Genomic DNA, 17,733 nt, shown 5'->3' with positions numbered 1-17,733 from the left:
CTAATTCATAATGAAATAAACTAAACCTAAATTTGTAATAACCTGAATCATGTAAAATCATTGTCAGAATGGGCTTGACAGTTCCGTGTAGGCCATGGCTTTCTTCAAAAGTCTTTCCCGATTTGTCCCTTTTCCAGCAATTGACCTAAAACTTTGTCTTCAGTATGGCAAAACCTTTATCTAAGCAGTCCTTTAATGACTTTACGTATTCCTCTTGATTTGCAACAGAAATACCTCCGTGCTGTTCCATCCTCATTCATTCTGAGAAAATGTCCAGTTGAAATGTCATTCTATTAATTAAATTGAACTAACAGAAACCTCACCTTTTTGAGATTTTATACAGGTCAAAGCTAAATCTTTTTTTCTTTTCCGTTAAGTGGTATAACCTAAATCATCACTAAAGATAGTTCTAGGAATTTTTCTAAACCTAAATTTATATAAAATTATTTTCAACTTTGGGTTTGAAATGCTCCGTGTAAGACTTCATCAAAAGTTTCATCTAGGCAGTTGTATCACCTTTTTTTTTTTATTAGATACTTCTTTTGATCTTCCACAGAAATGATTCAGTGCTGTTCCATCCACATGCCCAACCTATCTAATTCTATACATTTTAATTTATTTAAAAATAGTCTTACCTCTTTAGATTTTATTCAGGTCAAAGTTGCATCTTTTTTACTAGGAGTTATCAATTACAAAAAGGTAAAAATTTATTAAGAAAAAAAAGCAAACAGAAGTCAAAAAGTTTTTTTCCAAATAAAGGTCCACATTTCAGAAGCCTTTTATCATATCCTTGTATAGAAGAATTTTCGTCCTATCTATGAAATGGGATTTTAACAACGATCCTAAACCATAATAACAAGATTATGATAAAAAAATCTTTCATGGATTCTGCAATTAATATATTAATAATGTATCTCAGATCTAACTTAAGTAAAAAAAAAATATTTACAGATTCAAATATAAAAGCCAGTTTAATCCAGAAATTTTTTTTGCAGGATAACCAATTTTTTTGACAAATTAATAATAAATATAAATACATTATTATAACAAAAACAATTTATCAATCTTAGAATAAAATCTAAAGTTCAAGAAAAAATAGATATCATTTGATTGTAGGAGATAATTGGAATAGAAAAACTAAAATAGTTTCATTTTGATATTTTCTAATTTATTATCGGGGTAACTAACTTTATTGTCAGTAATGTTAAATACCACATTTTCACCAAAATATAAGTTTCAAATTTGAATTATATATTCTTCATGCAATTTATAGAAAACCTAAAAAAAAAAAAGATTCATTCCAATATTTGTAATTAATGGAATAATTAACCTAATTGACAATATGCTAATTAACGCATTGCTAGTAAAAGAATAATTTCAAACAGTGAGTTCCTCGTGAGATTATAAGGAAATCTAAAATAGTTTCATTTCGATATTTTGTATTTATCAGGCCAATTAGGCTGACAATAAATAAAATTACATGTTTCAAGTTCTACGAAATTGAGAGGTATTGTGGAACCCTGAAATGGCAAGTTCATTTAGTCAAACCAGCTGTTGGTTGTAAACCAATTAGCATTAACCAAAAAATATTATTTTTAAAAATCTCAATAAATTTAAAATTAATAAAATTATAAATACCATAATATTTGTATTTTGCAAAACTTTAGCTGTCTTAAAAATTTCTAACTAATAAAGAAAATAAATTATAAGCTTAAAAAAATTTATTATAAAAGAATATTACAATCTAAACACACTTTCGTCAACTAATATGATCAACAAGTTGTTTTAAATGTGTTTGAACATTTTCAGACTCGGTTTGAATTAAGTCACTTGATTTACCAGAAAGTGGAGGAGCACAAAAACCTTTTCTAATGGGTACATTACTACTTAGAGCTTCAATCCAGTTTTCAGTTTCATAGTATTTCAGAAGAATATCAAATACTGTAAAAAAAAAAGATAGGCATATACAATATTTTTATATTTCCAATAAGCTTCCTGCTTTAAAAGAAAAATAATACTAAAAAAATCTAATATATGATTATGTAGGTTGTAGTATCACACATTAAAATAAAACTAATACATAAAATGTTTGCAGATTAAAATAAACTAATACTTATAAAGATTTAAGTCCTTATAAAACAAAGTATAGCCAATTTTCAGTTTTATAATATTTAAAAAGACATTATTTAAGAAAGTGGATAACTTTAAAATTTAAAAAAATATTTTTCCAATTTACTTTTCAAAAAACTTTAGGATTTCAACAATAATTACAAACAAATATAAAAAAAAACTTTAAAAAAACTGATAATAATGCCTTAAAAATGCTTGCATCATTCTGACCCATGACAATGTAATCTGATTATATTTTACCTAGAAGTAAATTTAAAGCTTCAAGCATTATGTTCGATGGCAAATTTGCAAGAACTTATGCTTTTTTAATATTAAATAACATGAGAGAAAAAGCTGTTAGTTGAACAAGGTCAGTCTCATTAAATTTTGAAAAATTCAAGGTGCACAATTCTGAAGCTCCAAATGTTTAAATTTAACTATCGTCAGTATGACAGTTATTTATCCCAGAAAGAAAAATATTAATTACTAAGCTAAATATATTACAATGAATTTTTCAATTAGGTTAACAAGAGGGCAATTAAAACAGCACAAGTCAGTACAATCTGTATTTGAACTGTAGCACCAAAAATGCAATGAAAATAAATGTCTATAAATTAAACTTATTAGTTAAAATGTTATTTAAAATGTCCTTATTGCAATGCATTTAAACTAGTATAAGATTTTTCTATGCATTAAAAAATAAGTTTAATAGACTTATCAGTTGATTAAAAAAAGGTTTTAGAATAAAAACAAAACTCAATTATATTTCACTGGCTGACTAATTTGCACTTAAATATTTTAAATTTAATTTACTTAAAATATTTAATATTTTAATTATCTTCAAATTGTGCAAAATTTTATTCCATAACATTATATAAAAATAAATTTTTTAATGAATTAGATAATAGTGGCTATAGAATTTTCAGCAATGAAGGAAAACTACAAAACCAAATTTAACAACTATTACCAAAAAAAAGATAGTAATTTTGGATAACTAATTTTTCGAAATAAAGAAATTTACGAACAAACATAAAATTTTCTTTGTTTTAATTAGTGTGAAATCTTTTTGAATCAATTTCCACTATAAAAACTTTAGAGAACAAATATACACAGAAACTAAGACTACTAAAAAAATTGAGATTCAATTTAATAAAAGTGAACGTTTTACCTTGATTAACAGTGAGAACAGTGGTTCCAGGATTAGTTGAACACGGAACTAAATATTCAGTGATAGGTAAACGAACAGTATGAATGTTGTAGTCCTTAGCATGATTAAGACTTAGATCCTAATAAAAATATTTAATAAAATTAATGATTGTTTCGGATTTTGTGCAAAATTACCAATAAATAAAATATATTTGATTTGAAAAAAAACTGCGCAATCATTAAAAATGCTACGGGTAGGTACTTTATTTATGTCATACTACAGGGTGCATAGCCAAATATTTCAACAAAAAATAAGTACTTTTTAAGCACTCAAAAAATATTTTTAAGCACTACATACATTTACAAAATGCAAAATAATTTTCAAAGACTTTACATGATAAAATAACTAGTTTCTGACAAGGAATTCTTTTCTTGATTATATTTGCCATTATATAATGATCCAAGAGATTTTTCAGTTCGATATCAGAGGCTGGAAAATAAAGCTTGAAATTGAGAATATCTTGCAAAATGCAGCAGCGTTGCACATGAAAGTACAATAATCTCACCGAACCCAGCTCAGTAGAAACACATGCGAACCAGCAAATATTTCATCAAACATGTAAAAGGCGGTACGCCGAAATAGATCGTGGTTGATTGAATTGGGAAAATGTTGAATAGACCAATGTGAAAAGCACACTCTTACATATTACATGGCGAAAATCGAGATAGAAAAAAAATGTCGTTTTCGAAAAGAGAAAATTAAGCACTTTTTAAAAACATCCGATTAAAAAAGCACCTTTAAGGGCGTTTAAAAAACGAAAATAAAAAATAAGCATTTTTTAAAAACGCTAAGCACCATGTACTAAAGCTGCACAATGAGTTATTGGCAACGGTCTGGGAAACATGCTTGAGGATGATTCTCTGCAGAGGAGATCTCATTTGGGGGATCTCATTTCATCTCTTCAATTTACACATAGATCTGAAAAAGGAAGGAAATTTTCTCCCGATCTCTGAACTCATGGTACTGCTCAGCAACTGACTTTTAAATCAACAGATTATACAAGCACATACATCGCTAGTACTCGATGGGTCTCAGCAGAGTGAAGGATTAGACCCGAGTTTGATTATCTAACTATTGGGAAACTACAGCCCAAAATAATACCATAAATAATAATTATTATTTTCAATGAATAATGATGACTCAATTTGTTAGTATAATTTTACATTTATTCACAATAAAATATTTTTGCTTTAACTATTTACTACAATAAATTTACTTCAATTGGATTAACCTGTTCATTTTAAAAAACAATTAAATATTTAGAAGGCAATACTATTCTTAATTAATGAGGCTTGTTTATAATATTCAGTCACTATTAATAAATTTCTCCAATTTTTTTTAAAGGATATTTTTTCCAGATATACTTTTATTCATAAATATTGAAAAATTAAATTAATACCAATACAGGTACTCAATGAATAATAACCATAATACCTAGAACCATAAATTAACTTTTGGAATATATTTTTAAATAAGTACATAAAATCATAACTTAATTTTTAGAAATATTTATTTTAATAACATTATTTACAATTATTACTTAAAACTTTTACAGCAATAAAATTTAACAAGAATTTCTTTATTAGCAGTTTTGCCTCCTTTAAAATAAAATTTAATTAACCTCAAATGAAATGCTATAATATTTTTTTTTATAGAACTCTTATTTTAAGTCCTTCATTGAGGTTAAATTTGTGATATAAAATTAAAAAAACTTCCAAAAATTAAGAAGCGAAGAAGAAAGCAGAATAAAATTGAAAAAGTAACAATTGTTAAGTACAGAAAAAAATGTAGAGAAATTTTTATTTTGAATGCGCATATGGTCAGCATTTATAATACAGTGGAGCCCGTTTAAGAAGTTCCCACTTAAAAAGTTTTCCAGTTTAAAAAGTTATTTTTCCGTTTTAATAAAATTTCACGCGCTTCCAATTTTCTTCATTCTTTTTATACTTTATATTTAAAATTTCTGATCTAGTTTTACCTTTCTGTGACAAAAAAAGATACTAACTGTGATACTATAAAGAACTATGCAAAGATACTATAAAGAGCTATGTAAAATTAACAAAGATCACAGGCCTTCCTTGCTCCTCCATTACACAAAAGGAGATTCATCGGGAACAGGTGTGAGCAAAGGAATGTGAACCTTTAGATGAACAATGAAACTGATAAGAATATGGGAAATCACTTGGACATTGTTTCCACTGTAAATGAAAATTGGACAACCTGATGACGCATGCACTGCACTGCTGCCCCTACCCCTTTAGTGACTGATGCGAAAGATACATCAAAAATTTTAGCAGCATTTCGTTGGAAATTTTCTTAGTGTGAAGGTTCGTTTTGATTTAATCATAAATATCGTAGAGAAAAAAAATTATTTTTGTTGAAAATGTCCTGCAAAGGCATTAAACGTAAAACACTATCTATTGAGGATAAAGTCAAAATTTTAAAAGCTGAATTGAACGTTGATTTCATGCCTTCAAATGGATGGATTGATCGGATGAAAAAACGAGCTGGATTAATTTACAAAACACTTAAAGAAGATTGTAACAGCGTTGATTAATACGAAGCTGAAGAATGAAAAGTTAAATTACCTGAACTTACTTCAGGTTATCAACCAAAGGACATTTTTAACACCGAGGAATGTGGACTGTTTTTTTTAATCTTTTACCCGAGAAAACTTATGCAGTTAAAGGTAAACGCTGCCATGTAGGAAAAAACAGTAAAAAACATTTGACAATTTTCGATGGAGCTAGTATAAATGGTACAGAAAAGTTACCGATTTTAGCGATTGGTAAAGCGAAAATTTTTTGTATTTTTAACTTTCAACTATTTAAGAAGTTTTCCTCATTCATTTCTTTCCACTCCCTTGAAAAACTTTTGAATCGGGTTCCACTGTATATTAAAAAAAAATCACAAATTTAAATGCTATATGGAGGTAGATAAAGTAAAAATTTGAAATACTAATACCTTTTTAACAGTTCCATCAACAATTCCTCCTATCACATAAATCTTATTCTTGTCCAATGTTTCTAAGACATTTTCAGAATCAGGAGACAAATAAATTAAATCCTTTTGTTCAAATAAGTTTTCAGGCTCTTCTGGGGTGATATCAACCTAAATAAATTTTGCTTTTATTTACAAATAAATATATATCTTCAAATTTAAATCACTTATAAAAGCACAATTAGAAATATGTATCTAAAAGTACAAAATTTTCAATGTAGTAAGTTGGATTTTTAAAAAAAAGTATTTCGTATTTCATTTGAAATTAAGATATTTTAATTATAAATGTTTTATAAAAATATTAATTGCATAGATGGTTTTATGAATAATTCCTAATAAATATTTTGGTAAAATTTTGGTGATGTACATATATATGATTCTGCGATGCAAATTTCAAGTTCTAATAATTATATTTATGTATATTTAGTAAAATAGGCCTTTAAATTAAGCCACTGAAATATTGATAAAACTATGCGTTAAAAAGTTAAGAGGCTTTGTGTTAAAGAATACAAATAAAAGATAAACAAATTTAAAAATTAGAAAAAGTGAAAATCATTAAGAATAATAAAACAAAATTCTCAATTTTCAGAAACTTTGGAACAGTTTTATTGGTTCTGGTTTGATTGTTCTGCTTAAAATGCACCATCATATTCTCAATTCCTAAATTCAAATTTCATATGAATTTTTATTTGAAAGAAAAAGTTAAAATAAAGAATTTTGTTGGTGAAGAGTTGAAAAATATTTAGCATTAAAATAAAAAGTTTGCTATCGAAACATTTAAATTCCTCAGACAATTATTTGTTGATGACAAAAAGAAAAGAATGGAATACATCAACTTTTCTTTTAAGATTAAAGCCGATTAACCTTATTTGTCTGCTCTCAAACAGTTTTGTCAGATCATCTTGAGGCAAGCTTGAAAAAATTCCAAGTTGAGGAACTAACCCATTCTTTCTTTCACTTATTGTTTTCAGCAGTAGTATAGAATTTCAAAATTACAAAAACAAAAAATTCAAAGTATCAAAAATTTAGTGCAGCTCAGTAAAGAAATTCCTGTGCAATTCAAAATTAATCTTTTTATTCTACTATGGTGATACAGCAGTCATTTTTATTTTGTAGTAAAATTTTTATCTAGCGAAATTTAGTTTTAAATTAGAAATAAAATTTTACATAAAATTCAAGATACTACAGAAAGTTCTCACAGTGCTAACCCCAATCATAAACATTTCTTATCTATTGAATAATTAATGTATTTGTTTGTTAATAACAGTAAAATAATATAAATCAGTATGTCATGTATCTGGCAACTATGGATACAAATGAAATGAAGTGAAAAGTTAACTAACAATGATTCAGGCTTGATGTCCACGTAAATATTAAATTTAATAATTGGGGTTATGTCCATTCTCTGCATTGGTCTCACCAGTATAAAACTGTATTTAAAAAAATTTAAACATCAAATTCAAATTTAATTAAATGAAGGCAAAAGATTGAAAAAAATGCATAAAAAAGAAAAAGTTTTAAAAAGAAATTTGAATTCTTAAAACAATGGGAAAAAAACTATTCTGTGAGCAATCAGTCAATTATCACATTTCTTAACAGCAAAGTCTTTTGGTACTTTTTGGTTAGCCAAGAGAATTCAACTATTTTTTGTCATTTTTAGGTGTTAAAAAATAAATAAGATAAAATAAAAAGTAGACAGAGGTCTACATTTTTCTGGCCACTTTTTGCTTGCGACCGGATGTTTAAAAAATATCAGTCTTTCACAGGATGGAGTACAAAGAAAAGCCTTGGCTCACTGTAGGTTATACGAGTGCAAGGAAATTCACTTTATTTTCATGTGTTAAAAAATTAAAATTAAAAAAAAACTTGGCGGGTGTCTGCATTTTTTGGTGACCTTTCACTCACATCCATCCACGAAAGCCTTGGCTCATCCCCAACAATCGTACAACTGATAATGATTACTCTGAATGCAGTAATTAACAATATTTTTTTTTGCACAAATGTTGCTGTGAGGGCTAAAAATTTTCTAAATTTACAGCAAAATTTTAAACCTAGACAAGAATTGATACATTATATAATAAATAGATCAACAGGTTAGATCAACAATTATCTTAAAAACTAGGGGGCTCCGCCCCCTGCTCGCTACCGCTCGCCAACCCCCGAGAATTGCTACGCAATTCTTTTTTGTTTGCTTCGCAAACAAATTTTAATACATTTATATAAGGATATAAATGCGCGGCAGAGCATAAGAACGACTTTCTCTTTGGCGGGCATTAGTAAGCTCTCGATTATTTTGTCGATTTATTCTTCGACGCTCTTGTTCATTTTTGACGAAACGTGGGATCCAATCTCCGCTGTCTGCGATATTCTCGATCGCGATCTGTCCTGTCAGACATTATACTGAAATTCCAAATGATTGAAATGAGTTGAATAAATAAATGTGATTTAAAATTTAACCATTTTAAGGTAAGCAAGCCTCAGTAAGCTTTATAATAGCAAACAGCAAAAATGTAAACATTAAAAGATATCAATCACTGGATAAGCATAAGAATGATAAGATAAGATGAGATGTAATCAGCAAAAACCCACTCAAAGCTTTGACGCGAATGCGTTCTCTTTTCTGATTGGCTTAAAACTGCATCCTCGCTTGGATTGGCTACTTCTTTCATACTGTCACGTGATACCTTAGATTTCATTGGCTGGTGCGACACCATCATTGGATTTTTATATATAGTTAGAAATAGAAAGTTAGAAACAAAGTTTCAAACAAATTTACTTCTTACTATTAAAACTATTAATAAAAGCATATCTGACAATAAAAACCTCAGTTCAATGAAATTAACTAAGAACTTTACTAAAATTAATTAGTGAATAGTCCCCTAATAAGCCACATTGAAAAAACTTAATTGCCAGTCTGTGACTTAAATCTTTATTAATCGAAGAAATGTATGTTTTATTTGGCAGTTTTTTAAGCATTTTAAAAGCATAACAGCAACTTTTTGGCAATGTAGTTAAATTTCAACAGTAACAGAAATATAATTTTTTAAAAAAAACAACAGAAAATTATAATAAATAATTAGAAAAGGAAAATTTTAGATCCAAGGAAGAATCTAATGCTTGAAAATATTTTAAAAACAGCAGTATCCTAAATTAAATAGGCAGAAACACAAAACTTACTACGTAGGATGAAAAACCATCATTTTTAGCTAGGCAGATCTGATAGAGCTTATCAGATGTTTCCAAATTGCAAAAGTATAAGTGAAGAGGAGTGAAACTATGCCTGTTAGATCCATAAAGCCTACGAAGCTGGCTGGCTAATTGCCCTAGTTCCTAATATCAGAGAAAAACACAAACAACTTTATTTCAAATCATTTTCAGGAAATCAATCTATTATCAAAATATTTTTTTTTTTTTCACATCTAAGTAATTTAAAATGTGAACACTATAATAACAATTATTAAATAGCTAATGTAACTGCGGATTGTAATACGCCTAGTTAAAATCTAACAATATCTTATAAGAACTGAAAACAAATATTGTATGTTGGAATAGAATGTCTTATTTAAAACATTACTATTTTAATCATTTTTATCAAAATAAAAGTAATGTTTTTTCTTTTTTGCAGAAACAATACTAAATTTTTTTTGTTAAAAAATCTATAGACCGAAAAAATATAAATGCTTACAAAAAGCAATAGGAAATATCTACAAAATAGGGATAAAACAATAGTAAATCAATATATAATTGTAAAACCAAATCAATTTCACAATCAATGAAATTTAAGGCTTGATTTTCTAAACAAACTTTAGGGTGCGATAGAACTCTTGCCTCCCAACGAGATGATCCTGGTTCGAAAACCAGGGATTGCTGATCGATACGAACTCCGCACCCAGCATGCAACGACTACAGTGCTAATGTAAAATATCCTCAGTGGTATACGAATCATGGGTAAGAGTTCCCTTGCCGTTAGGCAAATCATGGGAAGTTTTCCTGCTTTTCTCTCCATCGAAAGCAAATGCAAGGCAGTTCCATTAAAAAGTCCTCCATGAAGGCAAATTTCTTCTAATACTTAATACAGAAGTTCCCTTGTCTTCCAGATTGTATTCAAATTTACGAAGCTGCAGAGTTGAACATTGGTATTTGTAAACTCAAAATTGGGTCAGCTGTTTAACAAAGGTGATTAAAAAAATTTAGGATGGATAAAAAAAAATGTCAACTTCTAACAAACTATCCCCATTTACAAGTTACTCTTTTCTTTCCCACATGAGTATATTTTGCATACTCTTTTGGTACTAGTATGTGACAATCATATCATTACATCAAAAGTTTTAAAAGTATTTATTTTTTTAATTTGTGCACTGTACAACGGTTGGCGCACATGCGCGTCTGCGCCCCAACCGGCAGAAGATTTTGTAACTTCAACAATGACAGACGGCTCTCATGTAGCTTCGTCTAATTAAAAATAAAACTTCTGAAATCGCATTTAGCGATAATTAAAATAAATAAAAAATAAATCATCTCTTTTTTTAAAGAGTGGTCCGTCTTATAAATTTTTCTCTTCATCTGGCTCCGTCGAACTTCGGAGTTTGAATCAGAACAATGGCTAAGCCAATGGACATCATAAATAGATCACGAACTTCATTTAAAGGCAAAATTACCCGTCTTGAAAACTTTCTACAAATTGATGACCTGTGTGATATCACGGAGTTAAATGTCAAACTTAGAAGTGTAGAAGTCTTAAAAAATAGAAGTGAGTCATTGCGACAAGAATACTACAACTTGGACATTCAACCTGGTGATATTGACACCATCGATACTGATTTGAATCAGTGTGATGAACGGTTGGATAATTTAGAGGTAGGAATTTTGAAATTAATAAATTCTAATAAAGTATTGAACTCTGATTCTAATAACAAGACAGAGAATAAACATAAACTAAATGATAACTTAGAAACTGTATTAAAAATTCCTCCAATTAATCTTCCTATATTTACCGAAAAATATGATCATTTTTCTAGTTTTAAAAATCAATTTGATGATTTAATTTCTTCTAACTGTCAACTTAGTGAAACACAGAAACTATATTATTTAAATTCTTGTCTTGCTAATGAAGTGAAAGAATTTGCTTCTACCTTCGAAACATTTACTTCTTTATATGAAGCATTAATTTCAAGATATGACAATAAAAGATTAGTCGTAGATATACACATTCAATTTATTTTGAATTTTAAGAAAATAGAAAAAGAAAATGCTGAAGAAATTCACGCCATGATTGATTGTTTAAATAAAAATTTAAGAGCTCTAAAGGTGTTGAAATATAATCAAGATCCTCTATTTGATATATTTTTACAAACTATAATGTTGAAAAAACTCGATAAAGAATCTCGTAAAAACATTTAATTGTTACAAAAAACAAAAGAAATTCCCTCTTTCAATGAGTTCATAACCTTTTTAGAGCAACGGGAAGCTGTACTTTTATCCGTAGATAGAAACTGTTCTTACGAAACTAAAATAAAAAAGCACCAAATGTTTCCCTCTAAACCTAAAACTCTTTTAGTGTCTGAAAACGATAACAAAAATAAAAATAAGAATTGCTTTCTTTGTAAACAAGGTATACACCCCATTTTTCGCTGCACATTATTTTTAAATCTTGACATTGATGAAAGAATAAAGATAATTCGTGCTAATAAGTTGTGCGAAATATGTCTGAAAAAAAATCTACAAAAGCCCAATGTATTTCCCCATATCGGTGTCCTTGCTCTTTAAAACATTCTAAGCTAATTTGCACGAAATTAAATTCGAAAGAAACTGAATCAAATATTTCTTCTTCGAATTCTATGAATATGAATCATTTGCGGTCTCAAAGTGAAGTTGATCACGTGCCACTTCCTTCTTCTTCTACTAGTAATCCATCAAATCCCAATGCTTCGGTATTAAGCGTAGCCACTAGTAAACAAAACAAAAAATAAGTTTTGCTCTCAACTGCTGAAATATTTATTACATGTGCAGAAGGTAGGAGAATAAAAATAAAAGCGATCCTTGACTCAGCTTCTAATATATGCGTATTAAAGAAAAATATAAGCGATTTATTAGGGATTAAAAAAGATAAAATAAAAACACCGATTTCAGGTTTAAACGGATCGATCCAAAATATTAATTGGAAATTAACTACATCCATTTCGAATGAAGATTTTAGTTTTAATGAATTAATTGAATTTTATGTGGTTGATAATATTACGGGGTTCACACCGCCCACTACTTTAGACATTTCGCAAATAGAGATTCCTCATTTTTTGAAATTAGCGGATGAGTAATTTTATGAAGCTACTAAGTGCACGCGTTAATAAGTTCTGATTTTTTTTTCAAGGTTTTGCAACAAAATACGTATAAAATAAATTATGATCTGTTTTTTAAAGAGTCGTCTTTGGAGTGGATAGCTTGCGGTAAACTTAAAGAAAGCAAAATTACTCAGGAAAGATATTGTTTTCTAACTAAAAATGATTCGCTACAAGATACACTAAAACTGATTTTTGATTTGGAGGGGCTTGGGATTAAAGACGATCCAATTTTGCAAGAAAATGATCAGGCCATGAAAATATTTAATGAAACTGTTGAATTCAAAGACGGTCGTTACATAGTACAACTTCCATTTAGAAAAGACTATAATGAACTTGCTGATAATTATTCTTTAGCGAAACAACGTTTCCGAAGCTTATGGAAAAGATTTACGCATGACCCGGATCTCTATGATAGATACCGTGAAATTATACAGGATTATACAAGTCAAGGCATTATAGAAATAGTTAAACCTGATAGTATACAGGATGAATATGAAAGACCTATATTTTATTTACCCCATATGGCCGCTAAAAAAGAAAGTTTAACAACATCGTTATGAATTGTGTTTGACGCTGCGGCGCACGAGGTCAATGAACTCTCTCTCAATGACTGTTTGTGGCCAGGGCCCAATTTAAACCCCAATCTTTTGGATGTACTTATTGAATTTAGACTCAACTGAATAGCTTTCTGTTCTGATATGAAGCAGGCTTTCCTTCAAATAGGTCTTGCTGAGGTACACAAAGACGCAGTAAGATTCTTTTGGAGCAATGATGAACCAAGTGTTTCTAAAGATCCCAAAATAATTATCTTCCATTTTAATAGAGTGAACTTTGGAGTCCACTCAAGTCCATTTCTACTCGCTGCTACTATTAGGCACCATATCAAAAAATATGAAAATGATCTTCCTGTTATTGTTCAACTTCTAGATAGAAATCTTGATTTATTTCCGGTAGCTATGATTTTGATGAAGCATTAGAAATATCTAGAGATGCAAATAAAATAACAGAAGCTGCTGGAATGACTCTAAGGAAGTGGATAACTAATGATGCTGATTTGATGGAGCAGTGGAAGAATGAGGGACTAGATACTCATCCTGCAAACGCTAGTGTTAGTCTGGGCTCCAATCAGACTAAAGTGTTGGGACTTTTATGGAACACCAGTGAAGATTATTTTTCTGTAGATACCAGAAGTCTCCTAAAATTCGCCTCCTCAAGCAAAAGTACAAAACGTTCGATACTCCAGGCTATAGGGAAGATATTTGACCCTTTAGGCTTAATTTCATGCTTCACCATACGAATGAAATGTCTGATCCAAGAACTGTGGAGTGAAAAAATTCCTTGGGATGAATCCTTGCCACCGAAAATAGAGAAAGAGTGGATAAAATGGTGTGAAGAGATACCTTTTTCGGAAAATCTTAAGATAGCTAGACTGGTTCTTAATTCTATATCCAAAGAGGATATCGTCGAGATTCATAGTTTTTGTGACGCCAGTAAGAACGTATACGGTGCTACAGTATATTTGAAAGTTTACACACCAAATGGACCGATTGTTAGACTTTTGACTTCTAAAAGCCGAGTAGCTCCTTTGAATAGTTTGACTCTGCCTAGACTGGAATTGCTGGGAGCTCTAGTTGCAGCTCGCTTGTCATCTAAAGTTAAAAAGATTGTGAATCTGAAAAGGTCTTCAATCGCATATCATTGGACTGACTCTAAAATTGCACTCTACTGGATAAAGTGAAAGACAACTCGTTGGAAACAATTCGTTGCTAATCGAGTTAAAGAAATAGCCACTTTGACAGATCCAAACTCCTGGCACCATTGTGCAGGTACAGATAATCCTGCAGATATTCTCTCTCGTGGAATTAGTGCTGAATGTTTGGTTGATAGTTCCAGGTGGTGGACAGGTGGTGGACAGGTGCTGAATTTTTGATGGAATCTGATTTTCAAGAAACGTTAGAACAATCATTTCCTGATATAGAATCCCTTGCAGAAGGTGAAAAAGAAACAATTCTCCGAGAAGCAAAACCTGTTTCCTCAACCGAGAGTACGGAAGAGACTGTTTTGCTAACTGATGATTCACAGACCCTGATTGATGAACTTTTAGAACTCTCAAATAATTATTATAAAATTAATCATATTTTATGTTATATTTGCAGATTTCTTCATAATTGTAAACATAAGGATAAGAAAATGGGACCCTTGACAGTTGACGAGGTAAAGTATTCTGAAAGTATCCTGATTAAGCATTCTCAGAAGACACTGGTAACTAAGAATAATTTTTCTCGCAATATTTCTAGCTTAAATTCCTTTGTAGATGGGGAAGGTTTAATACGAGTAGGTGGAAGGCTCAATAATGCTTCAGTACCCTTTGATCAAAAGCATCAGATAATCTTACCGAAAAAGTCCAAATTAAGTAAAATTTACTTCGATAGTTTACACAGGAAATTGCTTCATATTGGCCCTCAAGGTTTGTTAAGTGCAGTTAGGTTAAAATTTTGGCCTTTAGGAGGTCGTAATCTTGTACGTCAAACTGTACATCAATGTGTAACTTGTTTCAAATCTAAGCCCTTCCTTTCCACTCAAATTATGGGTAATTTACCAAGTGAAAGAGCCAACATGTCACCCCCATTTTCCGTCACAGGTATAGACCTGTGCGGCCCTTTTGCTGTTAAATATAAACATCAACGTAAGAGTACTCTCAGCAAAGTATATATTTGTATTTTCATTTGTTTTTCCACAAAAGCCATCCATCTTGAACAGCTGACTGATTTGACTTCCGATTCGATGATTGCCACACTGAAACGATTTACAAGTAGACGCGGAAAATGCTCCAAAATCTATACTGATAATGCCACTAATTTTGTTGGGGCTAATTCTCAATTAAAAAAGTTTTATGGATTAATTAATTTTCCAGATCAGATTTTGGCTAATTATTTTACCTCTGAAGGCATAGAATGGAATTTTATTCCCCCAAAATCACCCCATTTTGGTGGCCTTTGGGAGGCGGGTGTAAAATCAGTAAAACATCATCTTAAAAGAGCAGTTGGAAAATTTCATTTCACTTACGAAGAGATGGAAACAATAGTTATTCAAATCGAAGTAATTCTCAATAGTCGCCCCCTTTGCCCCTTAAGCGGTGATAATGACAGTTTTGATGTTTTAACACCAGGTCATTTCCTAATAGGGAGGCCTATAACATCAATTGTCGAACCAAATTTAACTGATCTCAATGATAATCGTCTAAGTCGGTGGCAGAAAACTACAAAAGTTGTACAACTTATATGGGAAAAATGGAAGTCGGATTACTTAAATACATTACAAGCTAGATCAAAATGGATGGTAACAAAAAATGATTTAAAGATAGGACAGATGGTACTTGTAAAAGAAGATTTCTTGCCTTTAAATACCTGGATTTTAGGCCAAATAATTTATGTTTATCATGGTTTGGATAATAAAGTGCGTGTAGTAAAAATTCGCACAATATCTGGGGTATTTAAAAGAGCTGTTTCTAAAATAGCTGTCTTGCCTATCGATACATAAAATAAAAAAAATACTGTAATTTTCATAATGTCATATATTTCTTATTTTACATTTTATAATGTTTATGTTTTATATTGTCAAGTTATGTAATATTTGTGTTTATTTTAAATTTTATATGTTAAGTTCTTGCATGAACATTGCAAGACCGGGCAGGATGTTGGCGCGCATGCGCCCCAACCGGCAGAAGATTATGTAACTTCAACAATGACAGACGGCTCTCATGTAGCTCCGTCTAATTAAAAATAAAACTTCTGAAATCGCATTTAGCGATAATTAAAATAAATAAAAAATAAATCATCTCTTTTTTTAAAGAGTGATCCGTCTTATAAATTTTTCTCTTCAACAACTATTAGTTATATTTCGTCTAAAACTCATACAATCAATTAACTACAAATATAAACAAATGAATGAAGCTTTGCAAAAAATTAATAACAATCAATAAGTAATATTAAATAAAAAATTTTAATGGAGACTTCTTAAAAAATAAGTAAAACAATTTCTCTAGATTTAAATTCATTCTTCTTATTTAAGTTGATAAAATATTAATTATTTTTTAAATTTTAATTACCCTTTTAGTAATTTGTTTTTTTTAAATAATGTTAATTCAAATTCTAATAAATATTTTACTATGAAAGTGAAAAAAAAGTTTTAAAGTGTTATTAATTGTTAAACTGAAAATTTCTATGAATTCCATCGTTTAATTGACCATGAATTCCATCTTTTCAAAATTTAAAATTCACAGATCTATCTTAAATTTCCATAAAGCATATATTGACTTAATTTTACAATTGATTATGCATCATTTTCAAATGTTTAGAAGATAAATAAAAGTCTAAATTTTCAAATCCATAGATTCAATTTTTTTTAAATTAAAAAATTGATTATTTTATTTTCATAATTTTAACAAAATTCTTAAACATTTATGAGTTAAATAAAAATTTACTAAGTAATATTAATTTCAAAAACAAATAAATATTAGATAAACATGGATTTCGAAAAAAATACTCCTTAAATTATTTCAACTTAAAAGATTCAAAGAAGAAATGAATATACTACTTTAATATAATGCTTACTTTTTCAACCATTTTAGTGGCAAATCCAAGATTGATGCACACCTTTGGAGCTGTACCCTGAGCTTTTAAAAGACGTTCCCTAATCATCATCTTTTGCTGTTTCTTGGTCAGTTTTTCTTTTACAACCACTAAACACGAATAAATGAATTAAAGCAATTTGATAAAAGCTTTAAAAAAATTAATAAAACAGAAAATTATGAGACCTTTTTACAAATATTCTTTCATAACATTTTTCTAGCATGGTGCATGTGTGTGAATTTCTCAATATATATAAATAATTCTACTGTCATAGAATTCAAAAAAGAGGAAACAAAATTCTTTAATTAAATATTTAAATCAGTCACCAGGGCAAAAACTTAAATTTAATAATTTAAGAAAAGATATTTATTTGAAAAATAAAGTTATAACTAAATGGTTTAATGATTACTATAATCCATATATAGAATTGGCTTGAGTGGTTATAATA

At 29.3% G+C, this 17,733-nt stretch overlaps 1 protein-coding gene across 2 annotated transcripts in view; it reads right to left on the bottom strand.

The window, feature by feature from the left end:
- Positions 1-1,703: 1,703 nt before the first annotated feature.
- LOC107454893 (uncharacterized) overlaps positions 1,704-17,733 on the bottom strand; it is a 42,898-nt gene continuing 26,868 nt past the window's right edge. For both annotated transcript variants that reach the window (XM_016072233.5, XM_016072234.5), the window contains 5 exons: positions 17,268-17,395; positions 9,494-9,646; positions 6,281-6,427; positions 3,278-3,395; positions 1,704-1,941 (listed from right to left, as the gene is read on the bottom strand). In XM_016072233.5, coding sequence (XP_015927719.2) covers positions 1,760-1,941; positions 3,278-3,395; positions 6,281-6,427; positions 9,494-9,646; positions 17,268-17,395 — 728 coding nt within the window. In that variant the 3' untranslated portion in view covers positions 1,704-1,759. The remainder of the gene's footprint in view (positions 1,942-3,277; positions 3,396-6,280; positions 6,428-9,493; positions 9,647-17,267; positions 17,396-17,733) is intronic.

This window comes from Parasteatoda tepidariorum, chromosome 10, assembly GCF_982258835.1.
Source record: "Parasteatoda tepidariorum strain Cologne lab strain chromosome 10, Ptep-v5.0, whole genome shotgun sequence".
NCBI classification, from domain to species: domain Eukaryota; kingdom Metazoa; phylum Arthropoda; class Arachnida; order Araneae; family Theridiidae; genus Parasteatoda; species Parasteatoda tepidariorum.
Note: the sequence above shows the minus strand (reverse complement) of the source record. Positions and strands in the feature narration are given on the sequence as shown.